The sequence below is a fragment of the Macrosteles quadrilineatus genome, unplaced genomic scaffold, assembly GCF_028750875.1.
Source record: "Macrosteles quadrilineatus isolate MER2022 unplaced genomic scaffold, UCM_ALF_1.0 Scaffold_9__3_contigs__length_116548681, whole genome shotgun sequence".
Taxonomy (NCBI): domain Eukaryota; kingdom Metazoa; phylum Arthropoda; class Insecta; order Hemiptera; family Cicadellidae; genus Macrosteles; species Macrosteles quadrilineatus.
In genome coordinates this window covers 10,089,737-10,116,009 of record NW_026542602.1, presented here as the reverse complement: position 1 = coordinate 10,116,009, position 26,273 = coordinate 10,089,737, and the positions used below count along the sequence as shown (strand labels likewise).

Below are 26,273 nucleotides of genomic sequence, written 5' to 3'. Positions count from 1 at the left end.
CACATATAGACAGATTTAATACACCCTAAAATAGATAACAGCTGTCGGATGTACCGGTAGTATTAATGCTACTTCGTCCACCTAATGTGAGGCACGGTGATGTCAGAGGACAACCATTTTCTGTTTGAAAATAACCAATGAGTTACGGAGCTGAAAACTTGTCTGGTGTGACATACAGGGAATCATTTCTACAGCCATGGCAATGACAAAGTTACCACTTGGCAATGACAATATTTTTAAAGTATGAAGCATTACTGTGCTACTAAACAGTATGCTACATAACAAAACTAAGAAGTTTACAACTGCACATTCCTCATCCACCAGTAATATATTTTTAAATACCACTGTCAAACGTCAAGCTAAGTCTATGCTCCAAAGCTAATCTATGCTCAAGCTAAGTCTATGCTCTATATGAATGAGATCCATATTAATGAGGTTTTACTCTAATTCATTGAGCTAAGATAATTTTTTTTAAATTTCATCTTTGATAAGAAGTAAAGGGTGATAGGAGAAATACAATATTTAGGCAATAACAATATAATAATATTAAAATAAAATATATGTGTAAAATATAACAATTATTGGTAAGACTAACTTGTGTATAAAACAATGCTTTGAATTCATAAACCACCCGTAACATTGATTGAAGCCCCGTTGATGTAGGACGACCGTTCAGACGCAAGGAAAACTATGACTTCAGCAACCTCTGGAAAAAATAAGGAAAGAGAGGTTAATAGCTGTCGCGCTAAACAATTTTAAAACAGAAGCAATTCTGAGATTTTAGTGTATAATAATAAAAGTTAATGCTTTACCATAATATTTAGTACACACAATTTCTTAGCTTCTATACTTCACATATGGAGTCAATGTAAAACTCAAACTTGTTTATTAACACGTTCAATGTGGGTGACGAGTAATCTCGTCATTGCTGGCCCTGCCAAGCGGCGCGCGACGAGTATACTCGTCAAAGCAAAAAATTATTGCCTCGATATGAGCTGAGCCGTCGATGGAGGATGTTGTTTTTCGTTGCGCTGAATGTAGTAGTCCTTTGTGTTTCCTCGGGCGGCGTCATTCCCGTCCCGCACGGTTTTATTGTTTTAGTGTGTTATATGACATACCGGTAAGTGTTGTGCAATAGTGAATGATTATGGCTGTTTCTTCACGGATTGATGACTTTCTCACTGAAGATTAACTAGGAGATACAGACAACAACCGTTTACAACACAAACCAAGGATTACTTTTGGTGTCACGTGAGTCGTTCTACATGGCAGCCAAACGGGTGCGGCGGATGACGAGTATTCCTGTCATAAATGATGACATATATCTCATCAAAAATGTAATCTTTTAACGAAATAACACCAGATCATCATCGTAAACGACATTTGAGAAGTTAATTTGAGTTCTCATATTTTAGCTACAAGTGATATAGCCAATTTAGTTGCCGCATTGAACATGTCAACTGTGTATGTTAACATTGTTAACATGTTAACAATGTACACAGATGGGTGCATCTGTCTTTTTGACCAAAACAACATTCGCCTATTGGGTGTGGATGATGATGATTGGTGTGTCCAATCGAAATCGATCACCACTTACCATCTTTTATGTATATTTACCGTATTGTGAGAAAAAGTACAAGCGTAAATATATGTTTTAAGAGTTATAAGGGGTTTCTATTATTTAATTTCTGCACATATTATATCAACTGGCAATAGAAATTAACATGGATTTTTATTTGTCCTACGGAAACCTATCACTGAACAGGATTCGTACTCGGTGGGATCTTGCATTGTTTTTGGATAATATGACAAGCAGTGCCGGATTTAAGGTACTTGCGGCCCTAGGCCAAATTACTTGAGCGGCCCCCGTCCCTGTGGTGGAAATTCCCTTTAATAGCAGTGAAATAGTGAAAATCTCCCACGATCATCATCATCATCATCGTCCTCACCAGCGATCGTGTATAAAATCGTGTACATCTCCCGAGGACCACAATCACGGGGAAATCATCATTGTGAACATCTCCAGTGGGTTGCATTTAAACGGACATTGCATTTATCATTGACATTCGCGACTGCGGCAAAATCGGGGACATCTCCCGCAGACCACAACCGCAGATGCATCATCATCTTCACCCGCGACCGCGGCAAAATCATTTACAACTCCTGTGGGCCACAATCTCAGGGAAATCATGATTTAAAATTTGCGACTGCACCAAAATTGTGACCATCTCACTCGGGCCGCAATCATGGGGACATCATCATCGACACCTGTGACCGCGGCGAAATCATGAACATCTCCCGCGGGCCGCAATCATGGAGAAATCAATGTTGTCACCTGCGTCCGCAGCAAACTGATGGTTTTAAAAAATTAAAATGTTTTTTTCTGAAAAAAACGTTTTTGTCAATCCTCTGCGGCCCCCTTTGCTTGCTCCTAGTCAGTACATCAGCCCCTAGTGGTAAATACGGCACTGATGACAAGGTTAATCGGCTTATAAGGATGAGAGTCAACAAGAATTGTAGTGGACAACGTTAAAACAGGATGTTCGACTCAGATTAAAACTAGAGTGCTTGGCCACAACTAGAGCTCAATGGAGGCATCTGTTTAAAAACAACTACTGTATGTATTAGATCTAGATGTAACAATTTTAAACATTTTTCAAACAATGTATTAAAAAAAGAAAAATGTCTACATTCTTGTCGGTACTGAAATGTGTATTGGAACACGATAAAACCGCCAATGCTCATTTTTGTGAAGGTCTAGTATTGGTCCAAACATTGGAAAACTATCAATGGCAATTGCAATCAAGCAAATACGCATTTATCTTTAACTTCGCTCTTCATGATTTTACAACTCTATTTGGTGGTAAAAAAGTTCAGTAAACACACTTGTTATGGATTCAAAATTAAATAATTTTCAGATTAAAACGGATGCAAGGTTTTTTGGCAAAACCATTACTTGGTTACACTCTACTAACCTTGAGGAGTGCCCATGCGAGCTAGAGGTATCTGCGACGTAAACATCTGTTTGACTTTATCAGGTACAGTACTTTGTCTGTCATTGGAGTTTGTATGAAACCTGGTACTACAGCATTGCAGCGGACCCCACAACTGGAATATAAGAAATAGTACTGGAAAGTTGAGTTCTCATAAGTAATTTTGTTCAATACTATAGCTGTTACTCGTCCGCTTCGCCTGACATACTTTTAAGTTTTAACATGAACGAGCAGAAGTTGTGATTTCACTAAGGGCTAACATGACCTTTTAATTTTTTTTCTGTATAATAACAGTTATTAAGGATTAAATGCATTCTTATAAAGCCTGAATTGGAACTAAGGGAGAACTTCTTTTTTTGAAAAATTAACTGGTTTACCAAGAGCTTGGAACTACTCTCTCTGGAAAAAAATCATAATGTTTTTACCAAGTTACTATTCCAGATCTATCTCATTGTAGTAACAGTTATTAAGGATCAGGGCGAAATCATGAACCTCTCCCATCAACCACAGATATCATAAAATTTTGATTGTGCAAATTCTCAGGTGCTTTCTGTGATTGCAATATCATTGGAGATACTACATTTTCTGACTTGGTGCTCTTAACTCCAAACTCCAGCTTTGAAGCTAGGCTCGACTTGTCAAATTTTGCTGTTTTCACACCTCTAATCATTGACCAACACTTAAGTTCACGAACACAATTTCAGTGCAATGCAGATTGCAGAGTGGCTCATCTGGATTGGGCAATACAGAAACAGTGACAGGAAAATAATATTAATACATTTTTGAATTAGAATTTTAGCTGAGTTGGATTGCTTGACGATCTTGGCAAGGACACAATTGGATAAACAGAGATTTTACTACAGTGACCTCCTGATTTACCGAGGTTGTTGGGATTGAGCCTACCTCGGTTACCGAGAATCTTGGATAATACTGAGGTCTCTTTGATTTTGAGGTTAGGGTTACGGTACCACATTAGGGGTCTGACTTAGGGGAGGTACGAAAGAGGCACTTAGTTCAAAATTCCTCCGTGAACAGCGCTGTAGTAGAGAGCACTTTGGCAATGAAGGTTTACTAATCGCAAAAATAGTTCTGTTCATAAAATAAAATTATAAATGTCTCAAATTCAACTTTATTATTTCTTAATTATAAAATTAAACTATCATAACCTAACCGAACTAACCAAACTTGCTGATAAAGAATTAATATAACAAAAGTTTAGTAATCGGAAAAATTAAATAATTCTGTTTATTAAAATAAAACTAGAAATTGCTCAATTAAAATTTTATAATGACTTAATAATAAAATTTAACTGTAATAACCAAACCAAACCAACCAAACTTGCTGATAATAAAAAAATCTTGGACAAAAAGTTAATGCTACCAGCGGGATTCGAACCCGGGACCTACAGTATATCAGCCCAGCACGCTAACCATTAGACCACCGAGGCCGATGGCTAATGTCCGTTTTATTACGGTAATGGCGTTCCCTCAGCTAATAAGAAGCCCACAGCTGTCATCGTAGCCTCTTCTATACCTCCCCTGAGTAAATACCCCACATTAGGAAGTCAAAGACTTAAAAAGTATCCTATGTTTCAATAATAATGCATAGGCCTAGAGAATACAAAATGGTCAATTTATTGGTATTCGCATGGAAAATGTTTTAAAAATAAGACAGTGTTATTCAGGAAAACAGGTAAATCTAACATGTTTAACACCTTTTAAATTGTCTTTAAAAACTTAAAATACAGTAGGGCTATTATTAAATGATGCTAAGTCAACACTCTACAAGAATAAATAAAAACAACAGAATAAGGTGAATCCATATAGTTATTAAAGTAGGCTATAAAATTTATTTTTGTTTGAGTTTGACTTTAACTATACTTGACACTATCAAGTCATTGTAATGACAAACACTGACAAAAGGCGATACGAGCCGGCAATGCCCAAGCAGAAATGCCACTATTTTTGTTGAAGTTCTGCATACGACTAGTACAGCTTACCAATGGTTAGATGCCAACTTAGTAGCTTACTGTCTGTGACTTTTTCTTTTCTAGGTTACTGCTAAACATTTCTATGTTAAAATAATAGGTACCTAAGATAGTAATTATTTAAAGTATTCATTTTAAGAAATCACAAATTACAGTGCGGTACCCTCTACTTTTACTTTACTTTCAACAGAGAGATTACAAAAAATGTAATTGCTGTTTTCCAAATGGAAATAAAAAATTTATATATTTAAGCCTAAAACGACCTTGGATAATCCGAGGGCTCTTATAAAGCGGGGATCGGATAATCGAGAGTGGAATGTATTAGGCTACTGTTTAATTTCTAGACAAAATTAGTAGTGGTTCATCTACTTACAATCCCATTTCCTTGGCAACACTCTTAGTGAAGGCCTCAACGGCAGCTTTGCTAGCAGCGTAGTTACTCTGGCCCATGTTGCCAGTCTGGCCCACCACACTGGCTATGTTGACTACTGAGCCTGTTTGTTTGTTGGTTGCCAATGCCTCACACACTGCCTTGGTAACTGCGTATGTTCCCTGCAAACAGTAAAAATAATTGTTTACTGCATTGTAGGCTATTTAGCAGCATGCTATCTGTCGGAAACATTATCCTGTTAAAAAACAGAAAGTCCATACACTTTTTTTCCATACACTGGTCGCCACTCTGTCAGCTGATTGGTATCTAAGTGCAGATTTCCAGTGGTTGTCAACTCATACCAAATTGTTCGTCACCCGTTTGAAAAGCTACCGAGTGATTATGATCTGAATACCTTGATGCAAATGGTTTTGTCAAATAGTATACCGTGGAAGGATGATGAGTGCAGGATTAGAGACGAAATTGTGGTATTCTATCAGCAAGCGTATACTATTTTAATAGACACTAGTGGCTTGTAGGGACATAAGTCCCTAAAAAGCTCAAATGTAAAACAACTTTTTGCAATACCGGTATTTAAACAAACTCAGAATAACATTATCTATGTGTCATCACTCCAGTGGTTTAACATGAAAAGGCAGCAAACATAACATTGTTTGTGAATAAATACTGGTTTACTAAGGTAGCTTTGGTCTTGTGGTCAATGAGGATAAATAAAAGCTTCCCTGTTTGGAATTTTAAAAATTCATTGGAGGTTCGCCTTCAGATGAATTGAAGACGCCTGCAATTTCATCTGCAGTAGGCTTATTATACCTACGACGATCCATATTTATCCTGTTTACAAACCTAAGTTCTAATTCACTGTCACCTTGTACAACCATTTCTTCCGAAGCTCTTTTGTAAATTTGTGCAAATGGATTTTCTAATAGAATTTCAGCTAGTTTTGACAATATTTCAGGTTTTAAGTCACTATTTTCTCGACGCCTTTGACGAATTTCTGTTGCTGTTGATGTGTCAATAATGTACAATTGGCCATACACGGGGTCTTCATCATATTGAGGGAGCAAATCTGAGATTGAACGATAAATCTGTCCTTGAATTTTGAAACAGTATGGTCCTTTTCCTGGAATATCTTTCTTACTGGCTGAAAAATAAGCAAAAGCCATCGCACTGTTGCATTGTCGAATAAATTTATACAGTTGTGGGCTCTCTTCAAACAAACTTTTAAGTTCTACATTAGTTTTTGACTGAGGAAGGTTAATAAGTCCGTTATGGCAACATGTCATAAAATGATTATTCGTTAGTTCTTCTCTAAAATGAAGAGCACTACATTGAGTGCACTCTTGGTCCAGTAATCCTGCATCATGGATCTTTACATTTCTCTCGTCTACCATGGGTCTCCTAAAAAGGGGTTGTAACATATCTTGATTAAGTTCGTCATTATCTAATCTTGCTCTCCTACGCGCACTGTCATTCCTATGAACAGTTCCCCGCCTTTGTGGTATTCCCCTGGCGTTCATATTAATTACAGTACTTATAATGAAAAGAATATATATCCAGCAGCCTACATACCAAAACATCTTGAATCCCTGGTGATTTTATAAAAGTATGATCGAATATGATTACTCTACGTTGTATATTCACTGCACTAAAAAAATTTACTTACGAAGGAATGCAAATACACCATTTTAGAACCAATAACATTTATAGGTTATTTTAGTTGTATATATTCACACAACCTTAACCTTAAAATGTGTAGAAATATAAGGAAAACAACATCATTTAAAATAAACTTGAACATATGATTTAAAAATAAAAACAAAACAGAAGTTAGATTTAATTTCGACTCTTTGATTATTTAAACAGAATATTTATTCTATGTCGTTTATTCCTTTAATACGACAATAACGTAAAAGCATGAAAAAATGAAACTTGAGTATATGATTTAAATATAAACAAAGAATGCAGACGTTTTTCCGACTAATCTTCAATATTTCAGTTTTATTATAGTAGGCCTATACATTTCATAGTTGACTGGCTAAAAGTAAACCAAATGCGTGTATTGATCACTGTTTTCAAATCTGTGGCACAACTGTTTTAATTTCAAAAGATGTAAACAAATTAAACCCCATGTTGTTTTAATGGGAAAAGTTTTACTCTGTTGCGAATTTATGGTAAAAAAATAAGAAAAATGAATAGTTTTCCCTCAAAATTCACGTCAAGACCTTTAAAATAAGACCCCTCCCATCCTTCGACGGCCATCCAGTCACTCACAATTTCTTTACAAAAATTTGACTTACGGAATTATATATATAGATATGTTTTCGGAGTAGAGCTATTACCACCAATAAAACAGTAAAATACCGGTATACCATTGGTAACAATTGAAAGGTTACTTCACTAGGTACTCTTGTGGCGGGTTTCAGTGGTGCAGGTGTTGAGAGGGTAGCGCTACCGATGGTAGAGGGGGAATATCTGGGCAAATATATGAGTTAAATTGCTCACCAAACGATTTTAATGCATTTGCTCGCTGACAAACTTTCCTGGGAGCCAAGAGACCCAGTGCAGTGTGATGACCTACCTATTTAACAAATAACCCTGTGCTACCCAGCAATTGGCTGCAGCCAAAATTCAATACAAGAAGGAAATAAGACTCACTTTTACGTTAACATCAAACACCTGCTGGAACTGATCGTCGGTCATTTTGAGAAGGAATGCATCCCGAGTGATACCAGCTGAGTTGACCAGTACTGTGGGAGGTTGTGAGAAGTGAGATATGACCTTGGTCACGACCTCTCTGACCTTAATAGTGTCACTCACGTCTAGCTGCAGCGGCAAATGACCATCACCTGCAACAAAAAAAAAAAAAAACAGGGACGCAGTTGAAATATTAAATTCGATCAACATTCGATCATGCAATACATGCATAAGGAAAAACAAAAACATTTCTTCTTCATTCATTCTTATATGAATAAACAAAACTCACAATTTCTAAAACAAAACAACAATAGCAATCAGTATTTAGCAACATCAGTGCCCACACCAGGTTTATTGTTATAGGCCTACCTGGCAAATGAACTAGGTAAAAATTTGATCGTCATCGTTAAGTTATATCTAAAATGTGTAGCCTACAATAAATTAACTAACTGTGTTGTCTTTAAATGTTAACTGTACAGTTGTAGGAATGTCAACAAGTGGTGTGAGGATGTATTTCCTTAAGGCTTTGGCATATTTATGTAACTGTGTCATCGAGTAAAAAATGCTAACCAAGTAATTATTATTTAAACTTGGCTAACACATTTAGACTAAAAACATGGATCCATTAGGTCTATTCCTACATGGTTAAGTCGGAATTGAATCCTCTTAACTTACCAGTAAGAAGAGAAACAGTACTTTCTGCAGATTTGAGATCAAAGTCAGAAACCACAACTCTGGCTCCTTCTTTGGCCATTAGCTGACAAGCTGCCCGTCCGATTCCACTTCCCCCACCTTAAAATATACATAAGTTATTGTAAAATTATAGGCCTAGTCAAAATGTTGTGTGTTTAACGAGACCAAATTTAACAAAGGGCAAACAATAAAGTTGGACTTGAGTTAGGTCGTAAGGGCAGACAAATTAAATGTTGTTTGTAACTGAGGCCTGTTTGTTTATCATGGTACGGTAATAACTTATCTTAAGCTAATATACTTAGATAAGAAATGCTACCTTAGTCTAAAAAAAGAAACGGGTACAGTTTCTTAACTGGTCTACCCTAATATCAAATGAAACTATCGATTAGACCCTTCGTCTAATAACACTTCACATGATAAGGTTTGTGCATTTTAAGACGCATGAAGTTTTAACCTTTTGAGTACAGTTTCTTAACTGGGCTACCCTAAGTTAATATTGATTGAAACTAAGTTAAGTTGTCGATTCGATATTAGTAAACCTTCATCCATTTTTTTTTCATTATCAGAAAGTTTGGTTAGTTAGGTTAGGTTAAACAGTTTCATTTAATAACTAAGTTAACTTACTATAAAATCGATTAGGCTGTAAGTATAAGTTAGGCTGTCTAAAACTGTTTAGTTGACAACCTCATTAAACAGGAATAATGACACTAAGGATTGTTACATTCATTCTTCATTGACAAAAAGCAGTTTAAAAAAGGACTACCTGTAGGGTTAAATAATAAAACTTAAATATGCCAAAGCCTGAGGCCTCTGGGTCTTAACTTACCGGTGACAAGAGCTAATTTTCCACTCAACATTGTCATAACTCATAAGGCCTATAACGATGGAATCAAGACGAGTTTTAGTTACTTTATAGTTTGATATTGATTGAGAGTAGCTAATTTATTGTTCATGAGTTTTACTAAAATAAGATCAAAGGTCAAAGGTTTGTAAATACAGAAATGATAATGAAGGAAGAAGGAATTAGTAATTGAAGTAAGTTTACTGAACAAATAATGGGTATATTAAGATAAAAAAATATGTATGCCACATCAGAAATTCATTTCTCAGTTCCGTGAGCCTAATGAATTAATTTGTGGTAAGTTATTAGTTTTTAAGTTTATACTTTCATTGTAATTGTAAATAGAGGTTAGATTAATACAATAACAAACAACAGTCATTCAAAATGACAGTACAGAGTACAGACAGTACTGACAGACTACTACAGACAGACAGAGACAGATGAATACAAAAAATCATGATGTATTCTTCTTCTTCTCTTCTTTTCTCTCAACATCCCTACCTAGATACAATCGCATGTAGTCTAGTATTCCATTCCACGGCCGCCTTTAACTCCAGGCCGCGGCCTTCGAAGTGGCAATGTCGCAAGTGGTGTTGTAACAGCTGTTTCGTTTTGAAGCAGCTAATGGTATTTGTGTATTTACGAGAGATTGGTTACTGGACTAAGACAATATTGACTCCGCTTAAAATGTACAGATATTGACTTTTAATTCATATGGTTTCGGTTTTAAATTCTGTATGTTTTATTTTCAATATTCCAATAAATTTATGTTCATAAATTTAAATTTTAATCAATAAAGTGCTAATTAATGAGCTGATGTCACCTGTCTGCCATGCTATCTTATGGGACGTCTGTCGCTAAACAACACCACTTGCTACGTTGCCAATTCTAAAAGGCCGCGGCCTGTAGTTAAAGGTGGCCGTGAGTATTCCCAGTTAACATTATCCGTCTGGCCATTGATAAACCATAGCTGATTTCTCATCCTTTTGGAAAAGCTGCAGCCAATTTCATTGTTAGTTCTGTCCAGTGCCCTGTATAGGTCGTGTTTTGTTTACGATTTTAGTTATTTCAGTAATTTTAAACATTGTTTAACTAAATAAAACTATCTAATAAAAAATAGCTCGCCCCCTAGTTATATAACCAAACAGTAAAGCACAAATCATGAAACTAACCTTAAAAAAATATAAAGTAAATTTCGTCGACACCAGCGATCAGTGTCACAGGACATTAAGTAGACACGAATAACGAGCTTCAAAATTTACAATGGGATGAGAAGTCTAGGCCTACTTGTGTTGGGTAGTCTATGATAACAATACTGGTCTGGCACATCACAAGATAATAATCGTTATTCTGTGTTTGCTGGGCACTCAACACACAGGTGGTGATCGCTGGTCTGGCATGATTGATGATTGTAACGATCGATGACAATTATTGTGCTCCAGCAATCCAGTATCAACGTGAACCTGCTTTAGATAATCATGGATAAAAAGTTAGCCGCTGTGTGACTATCTGGGATTTATCAAGGGATGCATTTTAAATATCCTGAATATCCTGCAGTGGTGGTTCTCGGACCTTGCCAGGGAGGGGGCTACCAGGGGGCTTGGGGGGTGTGGAGAACCCCCCCTAAATAAAGTAAACAACAAAAACTGTGCCCAATTGTCCATAAACTCCCATTTCACCTGTTGTTTGTCATGAGCAAGTAGACATTTTTAAAAATAACTATGACGATTGCATTAATAAATCTCAAAACATATTGTAGGCTCTATACAGCCATGTCCTCCTAAAGGCTGTTTACTGACTTTATAAAGCCATTATTAATGCATATTTCTGTGTACAACTGTTCAAAAACCTCCCATTTTACGTGTTATTTGTCATGAGCAAGTAGACATTTTAAAATTTAAACTATGACGAACATTGCATATAAAAAGTTTTCTGTGCAAAACTTGTACAAAGCTTGTAATTTGACTTGTGTTTCGTCTAGTAAAGCTGAAAGACATTCTTTAAACCTTCTGTAGAAAACCTGTTTGCACACCACCGTTGGTTATTGAAAACGACCGCAATTAATTGCACTAGAGGGTTTAGTAAAATTATCTTTAGTTTTAATTGTACCCAACTGTGTGACAGGATTCAATTCTAAACTAGTAGTACGCTTATTCTGCACGTAACGGGATGAGTGAACATGAGCGCAATAATAAAAGTGTCCACCCACACCTAGCATACCTACCAGTGTCACTGGTGAACACAATAATGTTATTTGTATGGGCAAATCAACCCATGAGTCGGGGCAAATAATGGTGAGTCGGTGGCTCAGTCGGTAGCGTCACGGACTTCGGGCCCAAGGCAGCGCGATGTCGTGGGTTCGGATCCTGGTCACTGCCACTAATTTTATCAGTGCAGTTCACCTTTGTACTGTACCGGCTCACCCCTTACTTTGCTGTAAACGATCCACGCACGGGCGCTTAGTCTATGTGGACGGGCAAATGCAAGGTTAAAAGAGGCTGCCAACCTCTTAAAAAAAAAACCAAATCTCAGTCAACAACCATCCTAACTTCTCGTCCATTAATTAACCAAAGTCATTGGTAATATACGTAATGTATTTCCTGTTTCCCTCTCTTCTCATAGCATTTTATTATTGCAGATACATTAATCTAACTGTCACAAAGAGTTCGCACACTCTGGACTGTTCACCTTGACTACTTCCTTCACAACTTCCTACGTCGTGGACCTGTTTCCCTCTCTTCTCATAGCATTTTATTATTGCAGATACATTAATCTAACTGTCACAAAGGGTTCCCACACTCCGGACTCCTCGCCTCGACTACTCCCTTCACTACTTCCTACGTCGTGGACCTGTTTCCCTCCCTTCCCGTAGCATTTTTATAATTGCAGATACTGTACATTATTCTAATTATCACAAAGGGTTTCTACACTCCGGAATTCTCGCCTCGACTACGTCCTTCATCACTTCCTACGTCGTAGACCTGTTTCCCTCCCTTCCTATAGCATTTTAGAATTTCAAATAGATTAATTTAACTTTCACAAAGGGTTCCCACACTCCGGACTGTTCACCTTGACTACATCCTTCACCGCTTCCTACGTCGTGGACCTATTTCCCTCCCTTACTGTAGCATTTTAGAATTTCAAATAGATTAATTTAACTTTCACAAAGGGTTCCCACACTCCGGACTGGTCACCTTGACTACATCCTTCACCGCTTCCTACGTCGTGGACCTGTTTCCCTCCCTTCCCATAGCATTTTAGAATTGCAATTACTGTACACTAATCTAACTGTCACAAAGGATTTCTGCACTCCAGAATGCTCGTCTCTACTACTTCCATTACCACTTCCTACGTCGTGGACCTGTTTCCCTCCCTTCCCATAGCATTTTAGAATTGTAGTTACATTAATCTAACTGTAACAAATGGTTTCTACACTCCAGAATGCTCGCCTCGACTACTTCCATTACCACTTCCTACGTCGTGGACCTGTATCCCTCCCTTCCCGTAGCATTTTTATAATTGCAGATACTGTACATTACTCTAATTATCACAAAGGGTTTCTACACTCCGGAATTCTCGCCTCGACTACGTCCTTCATAACTTCCTATGTCGTAGACCTGTTTCCCTCCCTTCCTATAACATTTTAGAATTTCAAATAGATTAATTTAACTTTCACAAAGGGTTCCCACACTCCGGACTGTTCACCTTGACTACATCCTTCACCGCTTCCTACGTCGTGGACCTGTTTCCCTCCCTTCCCATAGCATTTTAGAATTGCAGTTACTGTACACTAATCTAACTGTCACAAAGGATTTCTGCACTCCAGAATGCTCGTCTCTACTACTTCCATTACCACTTCATACGTCGTGGACCTGTTTCCCTCCCTTCCCATAGCTTTTAGAATTGCAGTTATACTAATCTAACTGTCACAAAGGGTTTCTACACTCCAGAATGCTCGCATCGACTACTTCCATTACCACTTCCTACGTCGTGGACCTGTTTCCCTCCCTTCCCATAGCATATTAGTATTGCAGGTATATTAATCTAACTGTCACAAAGGGTTTCTACACTCCGGACTGCTCGCCTTGACTACTTCCATCACCGCTTCCTACATCGTGGTCCTGTTTCTCTCCCTTCCCATAACATTTTTAGAATTGCAGATACATTATTCTAACTGTCATAAAGGCCCCCCACACTCCGCAGCGCTCGCCTTTACTACTTCCTTCACTATTTCCATCACTATGACCTGTTTCCCTATCTTTCCATAGCATTTAAGTATTATAGATACGTTAATTTAACAGTCATAAAGGGTTTCCGTACTCCTTTCTTTTCACTGCTCACCTTTCCGCTTCCTTTACCACTCTCTACGTCGGGGACCTGTCCCCCCCTTCGCATAGCATTTTAGTATAAAAATATACCAACATCTTTGAATATTTAATATTCAATGCCAACATTAAATTGAATAATGTGAAAAGCTGCTTTGTTCTAAATACATACATACCTATATACTTTTAATTTAAAGGTGAATTGTAATGCTAAACACAAACGGTATATAACTGCCGACTAATATTGTTAAGTTCAATTTATTATTCTGAAAGTTGTGAAATTTAATTAGCTTAAATAACATTATTCTGAAAGCTGTGAAATTATAATGATATATATTCATAGACGCCAAACTGTTTACTCCATGAATGAAAGAGCTTAGAGTAAAAGTCGTTCTCTTTGTCTTAAGTAGACAACAAAATTGTTGGTCGCAAAACGTAAACAAATAAAAAGAAGAAGAAGGTAGCTCCTAATGTTATTCTTATGGGACAAATTTAAAAATGTTTTTTAAGTATTTTATAATTACTACTGAGCGGAATCGTCTAGAATTTTAATGGTGTCTTTACACTGGTGTCATAACTAACTGTGCAAAATTTGAACGCTATAAGTGCAACGGTTCTTGAGTTTTAGGTGCGAACACACTCACTCACAGACAAGCGGACAACTTTTCTCCGACTCCGCTATACACGATACATAGATTCGTTCACTTCGTTCACTCATCTATTAACAAAATGTAAACGAAGTGAAATGTAATATACTCCGTTCACAATATTTAGGTAGTTCGAGGGGACGTTCCCCACAATTTTTTCTGCTTAGTGGAAGCTGATTAACGTTTAGACAAATCTCGGCTGTTGAGCTATGTTTTAATGGTAGAATGAAGACGTGGAAGGAATATATTTCTTCACTTATACCACCTAAATTTTTTAAACGGCGTATAATGCAAACGTAGACATTGTATTTTATCTTTGTCTTTACGGAGCACAAACAATCATATTTACTTACAAAAGCTCCGCATCGGAACTCTGGACGTCCACAGAGCGTTGCTCGATTGCATCAAACTCGATGCAGGCAATGATGCTCGACTGCATAGCATTTTGTTTTTCGAGTTCATGGTAAAATTTGAGGCTAACTTTTGAGCCCAGTCGGATTAGCAATTTCTGAGTTCAACCTTTACCAACACAGAATTGTCTACATTTTACAATGTACATATTTTCGTGTAGAAAGTACTACTGGTGAAGGTATCACCTTTCTCCACGGGTTAATGCAAGGCCACACTAAAAAACAAAGTTTTTTAGTGTGGCCTTGGTTAATGGTATTGTCATAAGCATTATCAAATTAAGTCATTGGCCCGAATGTCAATAATCTAGCATCTGGCAAAGTTTATATTTTGGCTGTCAAATATACAATAAAGTTCCCTTTGTATACAAAGTCCCGGAACGGTGTAATATATTTTTTACATTAATAGACTGAGACGGGTGGCGTCGTCCTGTAATCCAGCTACTAGGAGGTCACGAATTGTGGATAATTGTAGGGATGCACTGTGGATGTGACGCTCCCTGGTGTGGATTAACGTCCGCACTATTGAGTACTACGACTATCCGCAGTACTATCCTAATAATTAGACCAATTTGTTAATTAAGGCTAGGATTATACTAGGACGCTGGCGTCCGGGACGCTAGCGGGGCATTAAATCAAATAGGGGCGATTATACTAGGGATGCCAGCGTCGGATGCTAAAAAAGCCACCGGACGCTCGATTTTGTGCCTCCTTGGGAACGGGGTTTTGTGGGGTAAAAAAGGGGTTTTGTCATATTTCTCTCTAGGCAATTTTAATTAGCTTAAAGGCATATAATTAAGTATATTAAAGTGTTTTTGTACGGTTATTAGTTACGTATAAAATTCAAATAAGTGTAAATTTAAAATTCCCATGTTATTCTTATAGAAAATATTTGTAACTGTTGAAATTTACTTGTGTATGGATATATTTTGGTCAAACTTGGCCAATTTGTTTCATAAGCTATTAATATTTTACTAAAAACACACAATATTAGCCTCCTTAAAGCAGCAAATCTGGGTATATCATAGGTGTTAAACCTAATGTTATTTAAATAGATATAAACAAAAAGTGACAAAACAATGAAATAAAATTGCCGTCCGAGAGGCTAGCATCCCAACACAAATCACGTCATTTTAGGCTCGACTTGGGACGCTAGCCTCTCGGACGCCAGCATCCCGGACGCCAGCGTCCTAGTATAATCCTAGCCTAAGAGGAAAAAATGTGGTTCGGATTCCACAATAAACTGTAGGTCCCTTAGTTGCCATTAGCTGTTATTAATTAACAGCTGTGTCTAAGGAACATGTCGGCCTTAGTCACTAACAAGACAAGATCGCGCCACTCATCCTACACTCATCCTTCACTCATATTTGGGTTAAAATACGCACATAGTGGCGTCTCCATCTTAAATAATTGATTGATTGATTGATTGATTGATAAAGTAATATAAAACTTGGTATATTGATATAATAACCATAAATGTCTACTCTTTCAAGCTATTATTACATTTTTATCTATTTAGGGGGACGGCCCACGATGAGTAAGACGAAATTCTCAAATATCAGCATAGGTCGAGTTTGGTATCAAATTAAAAGGTCTTATTTATAGTAAAACACACCGCAACCCCCAACTCAAACGGACAACCAAGTAAAAAATGGCAGCCGTTCAAATATTTCTTTCATCTGCAATTTTGAATCTTTGAACGGCTGCCATTTTTTACCCAGCTGTTATTTTGAGCTCAAATTTGCGGCATTGTATTATACTAATGAAGACCTTTAATATCAACATATATGCTTGAGTTAATGATTTCTAGCAGGCGCCCCACAATAAAATAAGCATTTCAAATTCCAGGAATCTTTGAACAGCTTTATTTTTGACTCCACTGCCCGTTTGAGTTCTGGTTTGTGGCATCGTGTTTTACTAACTGAGAGCTTTATTTAGTACCAAACTCGAACTATGCTATTTAAGAATTTCGTCTGACTCCTCGTGGGGCGTCCCCTTTAAGGGATAAAAAAGAAATAATAGCTTAAAAGACATTTATACACACACACACACACACATACATTTTTACATTATACATTTATGACTATAATTGATTTAACAAGTTTCATTCCTTTATTTATAATAATATAACATTATATTACACCGTTCCGGGACTTTTCAATCACACTGTATAAATATTCATATGTTAACTTTCGGTCCAGTGACGTATGTTTATGTTTACGACACACCGTTATTTAATCTAATATACGTGCTTTAGTCCATGAACCGCCTTGTATTTTTCTGTTGAGTTAATGGGTTGTACATATTTTTAAAAGTTCATATTTTTAAAAGTTACATTTATGTCTGGTCTCTAAACAGTTGGATGCTTGACGTTGCCTAGCGACGGCACGTAACCTGTTCGGAAAGTTATAAATGTGATCTATGTGTTGTATTCATTTTTCAGGAATCGAAAATATTATTGATGCTTGGACATACTTATGTAACAGAAAATTAAAACAACAAGGGAGTTTTTTGGGTGGTTATAAAACTACAGTGTCATTATGACAACCAAGCAGTTTCAAATTAAAAATATTTCAACTAAGTAAAATATTATGGTCTTTCAAAGCTAAATCATTCTGGTTCATAGAGTTTAGTATTTAGCAAATCAAGTTTGTTTAATGCTGTCAAATGGCAAATGAGTTCGTCTGAATGTATGAACAATAAATACCCCTATTGAAAACCAGCGTTCAACTGATTTGCATAATAATTTTGCACTATTTAATTTTGTGCGATTTTCCAATATTTTGAATATGAAAATATTTGAAGTTTTTAAAATTGTTTATAATGTAAAATAAATATTGATTTTTAGGGAATAGTTAATTGGATTTCATACAACTTTTTGTTTGAAAATAGTCAAATATAAAAAAAAATCACATAGCGTTTCATACAACAATATAACTGATAGGCATTCAAGTTTAGAACTCCAGATTTCACTGAAAACGTATATTAAATATTCTCTTTTAAAATATTCTCTTAATAATACAAAGCAATCCGGTTTAGCGAAGTGAGGCTGCGAATTGTTCACATACATGTAATCTGTTTGAACAACTTTAATTGCAATAATTTAACAGCTATTACTTAACCGCCTACGCTCATAGCACCATTGCATGGGTGGCCGAGTATTTCCACTGAAATTTCAAAGAGAAATCAATATAGTTATTTATGTTACTTTGTGAAGTTCAAAAGTTAACACGTCATGAAATTGGGATGGACAATCATCTTGGCATCGCTAGTAAGTTACATTTAGTACAGAGAATACCTTTTCTTTCGTTAATTATAATTTAAATAAAAAAATATTATTTAGGGAGGTCAGATAATTAGAATGTACTTGTTAAAATTTGCTACAAAAAAGTGTAAATTTTTCCCATGTACAACATCACTTTGATAATTCATATTAATTATTGATTATTGATTAATGAGTAATCTTCGTTAACTACAACTCGTTAATATTCATATTTTAACTAGTAGCGTCTGGATATTTTTTCCACGTGCTAGTTGTTGACTAATTTGACCATTTTAGTGTCTACAACTTTAATACTTTAATACTTTACTTTTATACTTTTCATTGAAATGGCGACCATACAAAGTAGGTGCCAAGTACGAATGGAGATGAGTGTAGGATGAGTGGCGCGATCTTGTAGTCTTGTTAGTGACTAAGGCTGACATATTCCTTAGACACAGCTGTTAATGAATAGCTAATGGCAACTAAGGGATCTAAAGTTTATAGTGGAATCCGAACCAACTTTTTGCCTTGGTATTAACGAATTGGTCTAATTATCAGAATAGTACTGCGTATAGTCGTAGTACTCACTTGTGCGGACGTTAATCCACACCATGGAGTATCGCATCCACATCACATCTCCTTAGCTGGATTTAAGGACGACGCCACCGTCCCAGTCTGTTATACCGGAGGCAATAACATCAAACAGTAAAAATTGAATATTATTGCAGGACTTTCCTCAAACTAAACCCAAGCGTCAGTTTTAGTTTAGAGCTAGTAGTTTAAAGTAATGGTCCAGCCTAAAGTGCCATCTGATCAAATACAGTAAACAAGCTGTAAATTGTGTGCTTTGCACACTTATCATTCACTTATCTTCACCTTAATCCACCGGTGTTTCCACATAGTAAAAATCTATTATGTAATACCTAAATATTATAGGTAGTCGCAAAGCTGGTGTCTGGTGACAAAGATAAGTCATCCTCGGATGAAAATTCTCCCAAGAAAGCTCATAAGAATGTGAAGCAGCCTAAATCTTCGATACACATGGAAACACACCGATTTGGCGAAGACTATATAATCTCAACCGACCCAAAAATAAACAACATACAACTGCAGGGAACTTATAAGGGGAGTAAGTATATTTATTGAATTGGCAAGCGAAAATAAAGGTCACTGATAGCCGATAAAACTTATTGGTAAAATCTATTAAGCGGTATAATAACAAATAGGACATATTCCTGACTGGCCCTATATGAGTATTGATTTTAAATTTTAGCTGTTGGAAGGTTATGATATTGTAAAATTTGTAATAAAACATTTGTCAACAAAAAGGAGTTTATTCCTAATAGTTTTCATAGTTAGTTAAGTACATTAACATTTTCATTAAAACTGTACGTACCAAAATTGAATGGCAAAATCGCATATTGCAGTCATGATGTTAATGGAGATTACGATTTGTTAACAAATAATCAAACAAATTAATTACCCTGAATCGTAAATTAAACATACCACCCATTAGATTTATAACCCTTATAGATCCTTTTAAAACAATGTAATTCATGTCCTGAAATATTTTCAGGTTGGTTTTGGTTACCAATGATTTGCCTTCAATTTACTAACTTTTAAGCCTACTTTAACTAAATAACACAATCTGTTCATACAGTGTCGTTTCCCTGGTATTATATTGACTCAATATAGGAATACATATTGTAATACTAATCATTGAATAAGAAAACAAATTATTGTACATAAAACCGAACAACATCCCAAAAAAAAAACATGCTGTGGATTTTACAATAATGAGTTTTTGGTCTGCTTGTAAACACATTTTACACGATTGAGTAAATACTCCAGAGAATGTAATTTTTTATTATCAAATTTAACAAATTGATGTGTTTTCAGTAATTTTTTTGGACGAATTCAAACAGCAGGGACAGCCTTTAGAAGTGAAAGTCTTCCGTTACAATAAGAAATTCGATAACAAGTGGCTAACAAAAGTGGAAATAAGAGTTATTGAACCAAGAGTCAACCGAGATCCTATTATATTCGGATGTAGCGTCTGCCGAAGACCTAATGTGTTCATAAACCGACTCAAAACTGTCGTATACAGCAATAATGACGTTTACGGGATTCTGGCCTACAGAGGGAAACCGTTGATGTCAATGAGATTCAATGCTTGCAGTGAAAAACAAATAGCAGGGATAGTGAGACCACTGGAACCAATGACTCATAAGAGGTGTAAAGAAGCTATAAAGGAAATGAAGCACCCAGGTAGGGCAAAGGTGGTGAATTCATTTGGATCTGTCTTGAAGAGGTTGGTTGAGAAACTGTTCGGCTGGCTAATGACAACAAACAAATTAAAAAAATATCCCATAGGTAATTATAAACCCGGAGCCACCACTGCAACGCCAGCTACACAAGCCGCTACCCCTCCTGCAGCCGCTACCCCTCCTGCAGTCGCCAGTCCTCCTGCGGACACAACGAAGACATAAACGTGGACATGGGCTGAGTTGCATTTGTAAAAGTAAACGTAATTTGGGAATGCGTAAATTTTATTACTGACTCTTCCTTGATTTGTCCTGTGTTAGCGGAATTATCACCATAACAGACATCAGATTAATTCGTATTGGCTCAAATAATAAAGAGAGCCAACGTTAAAGTGACGTAAAACCAGGCATCGTAAGTTAGTATTGATTAAGTTACAATAAGTTGATAAGTTTACAATCGAAATTAAAACTGAGTTGACAACAGCTGATTTTTACTCCCTAGGGGCTAAAAATGCGTTTTATTCCCTAGCTAGAGAGTAAAAATGCTACTTTAGACCCGCAACCCATGCATTAAAAACGGCTGTTTTTGCAGCAGTATGACGAAAAATTAATTCTTCGTATGTTATAAAGTAATAATGAACTACAAACTCGAAGTCAATAAGGCAAACAGTTGTATTTTACAGCTGAAGTTTGTCTTTTGTGATTAGTAGGTACGTCACGCAAAAATGTAAAAGTTTCCCTTGCACGACATGTACAGAAACACATAACGTTCTTGTCGTTAATCATAGATAATCATAACTGAACACAGCCAAAGTCATGTAAGCGACATATAAGTACTTATACCTTTAATCGTACATATAAGAGCTTAATACGTATCTGAAGAAGACATCTCTATTGGTGGCTTCAGTATCGAGTAATGGAGTTGTTGTTGTAATTTTCTATATGAGAAGCTGCTAAGTTGAAGAAACCAAGTTAAAAACTGATTAAGGTAAAAACCTTAAAAGGTTAAACCTTGATTGATGGTTAAGGTTCCGATCTTACTTTTAATATCTGCAATACATGGGTATTAGTTGTAATACACAATTGTGAATGTGCAATAAAATATGTTTAAGATCGTCTCAATTTTAAATATCTATACATGTTGTCAGGGAATAAAATAGAAGAACGGTTGGAAGATGTTCCGGAGAGAGCTTAAGATTTGTAAAGATATAATTCCTGCATGTAATAACATATTGAATTTTTTTTTTAGAACTGAAACGCATAAGCTTCCATATAAAAATTACCGAAATTAACACCTCTGTAATTTACATACACATAGCTAAAGAGAACTGGTTCTGAATAAATATATCGATAGTAAAATACGTATTACCACAAATAATTGCAAATGTAACAATGGGCAGGGGCATGGATAGTTGGGTAGACAATGAATTTAAAACTACCTTAATATCAACAACAGCCCGTACTGCTTCAACTAAATTTTAAAAGAACCAAATTCAAGGATTAAAACAATAATAATAGCTTGCAGGAACCCAGTAACATTGAGTACATAGAATGGCGGACAACACAGTTTGTTTATCTTGTCTCGAGGGAACATCATTTGCAGAGTAGTTCTCTTAGCCTACAGGCTGTATTCTGGAAATAGTAAATCTAGTAAGAAGATAACTTCTTTTTGTAAAAAAATACAACCGACTTCAAACGCTCTAAAAAGAATGAAATAATTTCAATAAAGTAAACTTTTGTATTAGGCAAGCTCACGTATTTTAAGTCGGCGCGGCTCTATGATGATTTTTGATACAAAATTGAAAGAGGGTGTCCATATTGCAGGTGACTATCTATAACTAAAGGTGTTAATCTGCATGTGTTTTTCATAGTTATGCGTTAAGTGTTATTTTATTACCGTAATCAGAGATCGGCATTATAGTGGTATTAACGAGTATCTTTAAAAAGATTATAACGCATTTAAATGTTTCTAACTTTGAAAAGTAACGTTTTAATACTAAACTAGCTTCTTTTCCCTATCATAATATCAAACTAAATTATTTTCCTATTCATATAGAACATTTGTGTGTGTTATTTTCATAATGCATTTATTCTGAAGTAAACATAAAATACAAGAAAATATTTCCTTTAATATATAAACAAAACAGTTCAGTATGTTTTTTATATATTTATGTTATCCAGCTACAATTTACGATTTTCAAAATACACACACAATATTTAATTTCAATCATATTTGCAGTTTGAGCCGCGCCGACTTGAAATACGTGAGCTTGCCTAATACAAAAGTTTACTTTATTGAAATTATTTCATTCTTTTTAGAGCGTTTGAAGTCGGTTGTATTTTTTTACAAAAAGAAATTATTTCATGATTTTTAGTGACTGTATAATTTTTTATATATCAATCACTTGAGGTTTTTTGATAAGCAAAACTGTTTGAAACAATCAAAAGTTCCACAGAACAATAATTATTTTAAAACTGCTTGAGTCACCTGTTGAGGTTACATAATCATTGGTTATGAAAATAAACATTTTTAGATATTCCTTAAGAAAGAAAGAGTTGTCCATTACATTAGGCCTGATGAAAAACTAATTGTCTTTTCTAGATACATTGAAATGTCAGACATCATCGTTTCCTGCAATCGGTGTACTTCTACATTATAAAAAGAAATACAGTAACGTCTCAAGCCTTTTGGAACAATATGAAAGTTATTCCTCAGCTACCAGCACTAAACAATCTCTCAAAAGTGGAAAATTGGTCGTTAACACGTATAGTACCTTTGGAAAATATTATATGAAAGATTGGTTCAGCTAAAAGTGGTGTAAGTCATGTAGGAGGTTTTGTTTGATCAAGATATAGCCTAGTCGAAATTGCAAATCATCTTCCCCTAGGACTTTCCGAAGCAGGCATAATGGTACTGATATGATAATAGTAACTGGGTAGAGAATATTAATAAACATTCCACATCTGCAAATGCATGTTTAGTAATTAAAATATTTAACACTTTTAAGACAATTGACGATTATGCACTGTCACACTTCTTAGGTCGTGTAAGGAATAATTGCATTTAATATATATTTAGACCTGTTTTACGAATGCTTTGGTTTTCACAATACACCTTTATTTGTCGATATCATACAGCTATTCACTGAAACATATATGTTTTTGTAAGTCAGAATATTCAATACTAAAAACAGAATTACTGTATACACAAATCAGGTCAAACGTTAAAATACATTTTCTATAGTAACTGTTCTATTTCTAATCCAAGAATATTAAACACACATCTTGTTTCAACAAACTTTATTTCAAAACTAAACCAATGTTTACAAAAACATGTTTACAAAAATCATCTGTCAACAAAAGATATTTAAACACAAATAAATCATATGACTAGAAGAACAGACTTAATACAACAGTAACCAAAACAAAAAGCATTTTTCTCAATGTAATTAATTTAGGCTCCATGGCAAGAAATAGTTTATTGATCAGTATGAAGCAACTGTTTCATGAAGAATTGTCTGTAGCTTCATTTAAATGGTTTCATCTAACAGCTGTAGGAATGTTATTATTATTTATTGCCTTCTCTGCACAAATGTAAACAATCTGCACAAATGTAAACAAAATAAATGTTGAATGTTTAAGGTTTTCAGAATTTTTCACCGAAACTAATATTATACTTAAACATAATATATAAGGTACCAAATAGAAACTCTCCTGGTTATTTTGGTGGTGGAACCACACTGATCGGTAAAAGAATCACAGAGAAATTGGTGAACATACATAGAAAAAAAAAAACATCGCCACAGACAAATTGAGAACCTCCTCCTTTTGTTGGTAGTGGGGAAGTTGGTTAAAAAAGAGAAGACTTAATGGTTAAAATACTCCCTTAAGCATTTATCAATAATAGAGATCGTCCAGTGGTCGAAAACTCGACAAAAAATATGCAATGTATAGACTTAACTGTTTTCACACACATAAAAATGTGATTGGAGTTTGTTTTGATTTTCGTTATTATTTCGTCACCAGCATGACAATCCATAAGACCCATGTTAGTAAAATAATTGTGTGTGCCTAATTTGAGCCTAATTTAATTTATAAACGGATTATGCACACAGGAAAATATCTTCCTAACAGTATTCGTAGATTTTCCCTGCTAACACACAAGCTGAGAAAAAAGGGTTTCAAGAAACATCGCGATTGCCACAACAACAACACAACTAATTTTATACTAATATTTATATCAAATAAAATTCGAGTGCGTTTAAATGAAGATTGCTTCGTACAGGCCATTTTACTAACATTTAAATTCATACATCCAGAATATTTGCAGGTTGCTGTTAACACTGTGATATTATTAGCAAAAAGGAAAGCATACAATGTCAAATTTGTTATAAAATCTTTAACTACCCCGAAATAAAAAAATAAAAAATACGAAAGCTTAGAATGCACCATTACAGTACAAACGATGGAGTATGGTAACCATTGAATCAAGTCTTTATCTCCTATTTCCCCACAACCACGGACCCCATCTATCTACAGCCCCTGTTAGATTTATAACCCCACATATCAATCGAGACATTAACCTTCGATTCCTTTCGAAATTCCTTAGGAGAGGGGGAAGCATGCAAACGGAGTGAACGTGTGTTAGATCGGCTCTTCAATTTTAATTGTTTAAACGGGCTTTTTGTTATATTTCTGAAGCTTTAAGTTGCATGAAGTAGTTATGGACTGTTATTGAACATTTGTGATAAGTGATTTGCTACAATTAGTTATTTTATGCCCGGCATTTGTGATTTTCAATACTGTTAAATCCAAGTGAATAGTACAGGTTAACATTGGTTAACCAATAAGATAACATTGGTTAGGAGCCGGTCGGAGTCACGTGACTGGACAGCTGTCCCTGTGACTCATGCCTGTCATCACCCGTAGTGCCAGTACATCTACACCTACAGCAGACGACAACGACACAGCAGACGACGCAGCAGACAACATGAGTTTGACAACTGATCAGAAGCTTGATTTAATTCTTAAGGAAGTATCTGACATTAAGAATCACAACACTCAGTTTAGTTCTGATATATCTGAGATGAAATGCAAAATAGAACAGTTTCAGAAAGATATAGGTGAAACTGTCGATATGTGTTTTTTGAAACTGGAAGACACTAACAAGGAAGTTAAGGTTAACAAAGAAACCCTATTGCTACATGAGACACGTACAGATGCAATATCTAGTGAATTGGAGATAGTGAAGAAGCAGTTGGCTGAACTACAACAAACTGTTGCTGTGAGTAATCAATACTCTCGCAGTAATTGTTTAGAGATTTACGGAGTACCTGAGGTGAAGAATGAAGATGTGATGGAGGTGGTCAAGCGTGTGGCGAAGGTGATGAACTTTGAGCTAAAGGATGGAATGATTGATGCTGTGCATCGTTTAGCCATGAACCCGAAAAAACCGGAGGCGCACCGTGGGATAATCATCAAGTTCTGTCGTCGCATTGACATGGAGTCCTTACGAAGCAAAACGAGGGTGAAGAATGGGTTCTCAGCGGCGGAGTTAGGCATGATCAGCGAGAGCAAGATTTTCATTAATCTGTCCTTGTCGCCATTCACCAAGTACCTGTGGGGAGAAGTTCGCGCCTTTAAGAAAGATAATGGTTACAAGTATGCATGGATTACCAGTGCCGGTAAGGTGTTTCTGCGGAAGACTGATGGATCTCGTCCCATTCACATCTGCGGGAAAAGTGACTTGGACAAGCTCAAGTGATCTGC

General features: G+C 35.9%; 2 protein-coding genes across 2 annotated transcripts; one reads left to right on the top strand and one right to left on the bottom strand.

The window, feature by feature from the left end:
* Positions 1-527: 527 nt before the first annotated feature.
* Positions 528-9,990, bottom strand: LOC129003176 (estradiol 17-beta-dehydrogenase 8-like). The gene is given in 7 exon segments (XM_054431446.1): positions 528-706; positions 2,976-3,048; positions 3,051-3,108; positions 5,354-5,532; positions 8,027-8,217; positions 8,741-8,857; positions 9,585-9,990. Coding segments are annotated over 7 exon segments (741 nt in total). The 5' UTR covers positions 9,622-9,990; the 3' UTR covers positions 528-620.
* Positions 9,991-18,111: 8,121 nt separating this feature from the next.
* LOC129003206 (uncharacterized) lies at positions 18,112-20,780 on the top strand. The gene is made up of 3 exons (XM_054431491.1): positions 18,112-18,249; positions 19,177-19,369; positions 20,140-20,780. Exons 1-3 carry the CDS (start codon positions 18,214-18,216, stop codon positions 20,727-20,729), a joined length of 819 nt encoding a protein of 272 aa, XP_054287466.1. The 5' UTR covers positions 18,112-18,213; the 3' UTR covers positions 20,730-20,780.
* Positions 20,781-26,273: the final 5,493 nt, after the last annotated feature.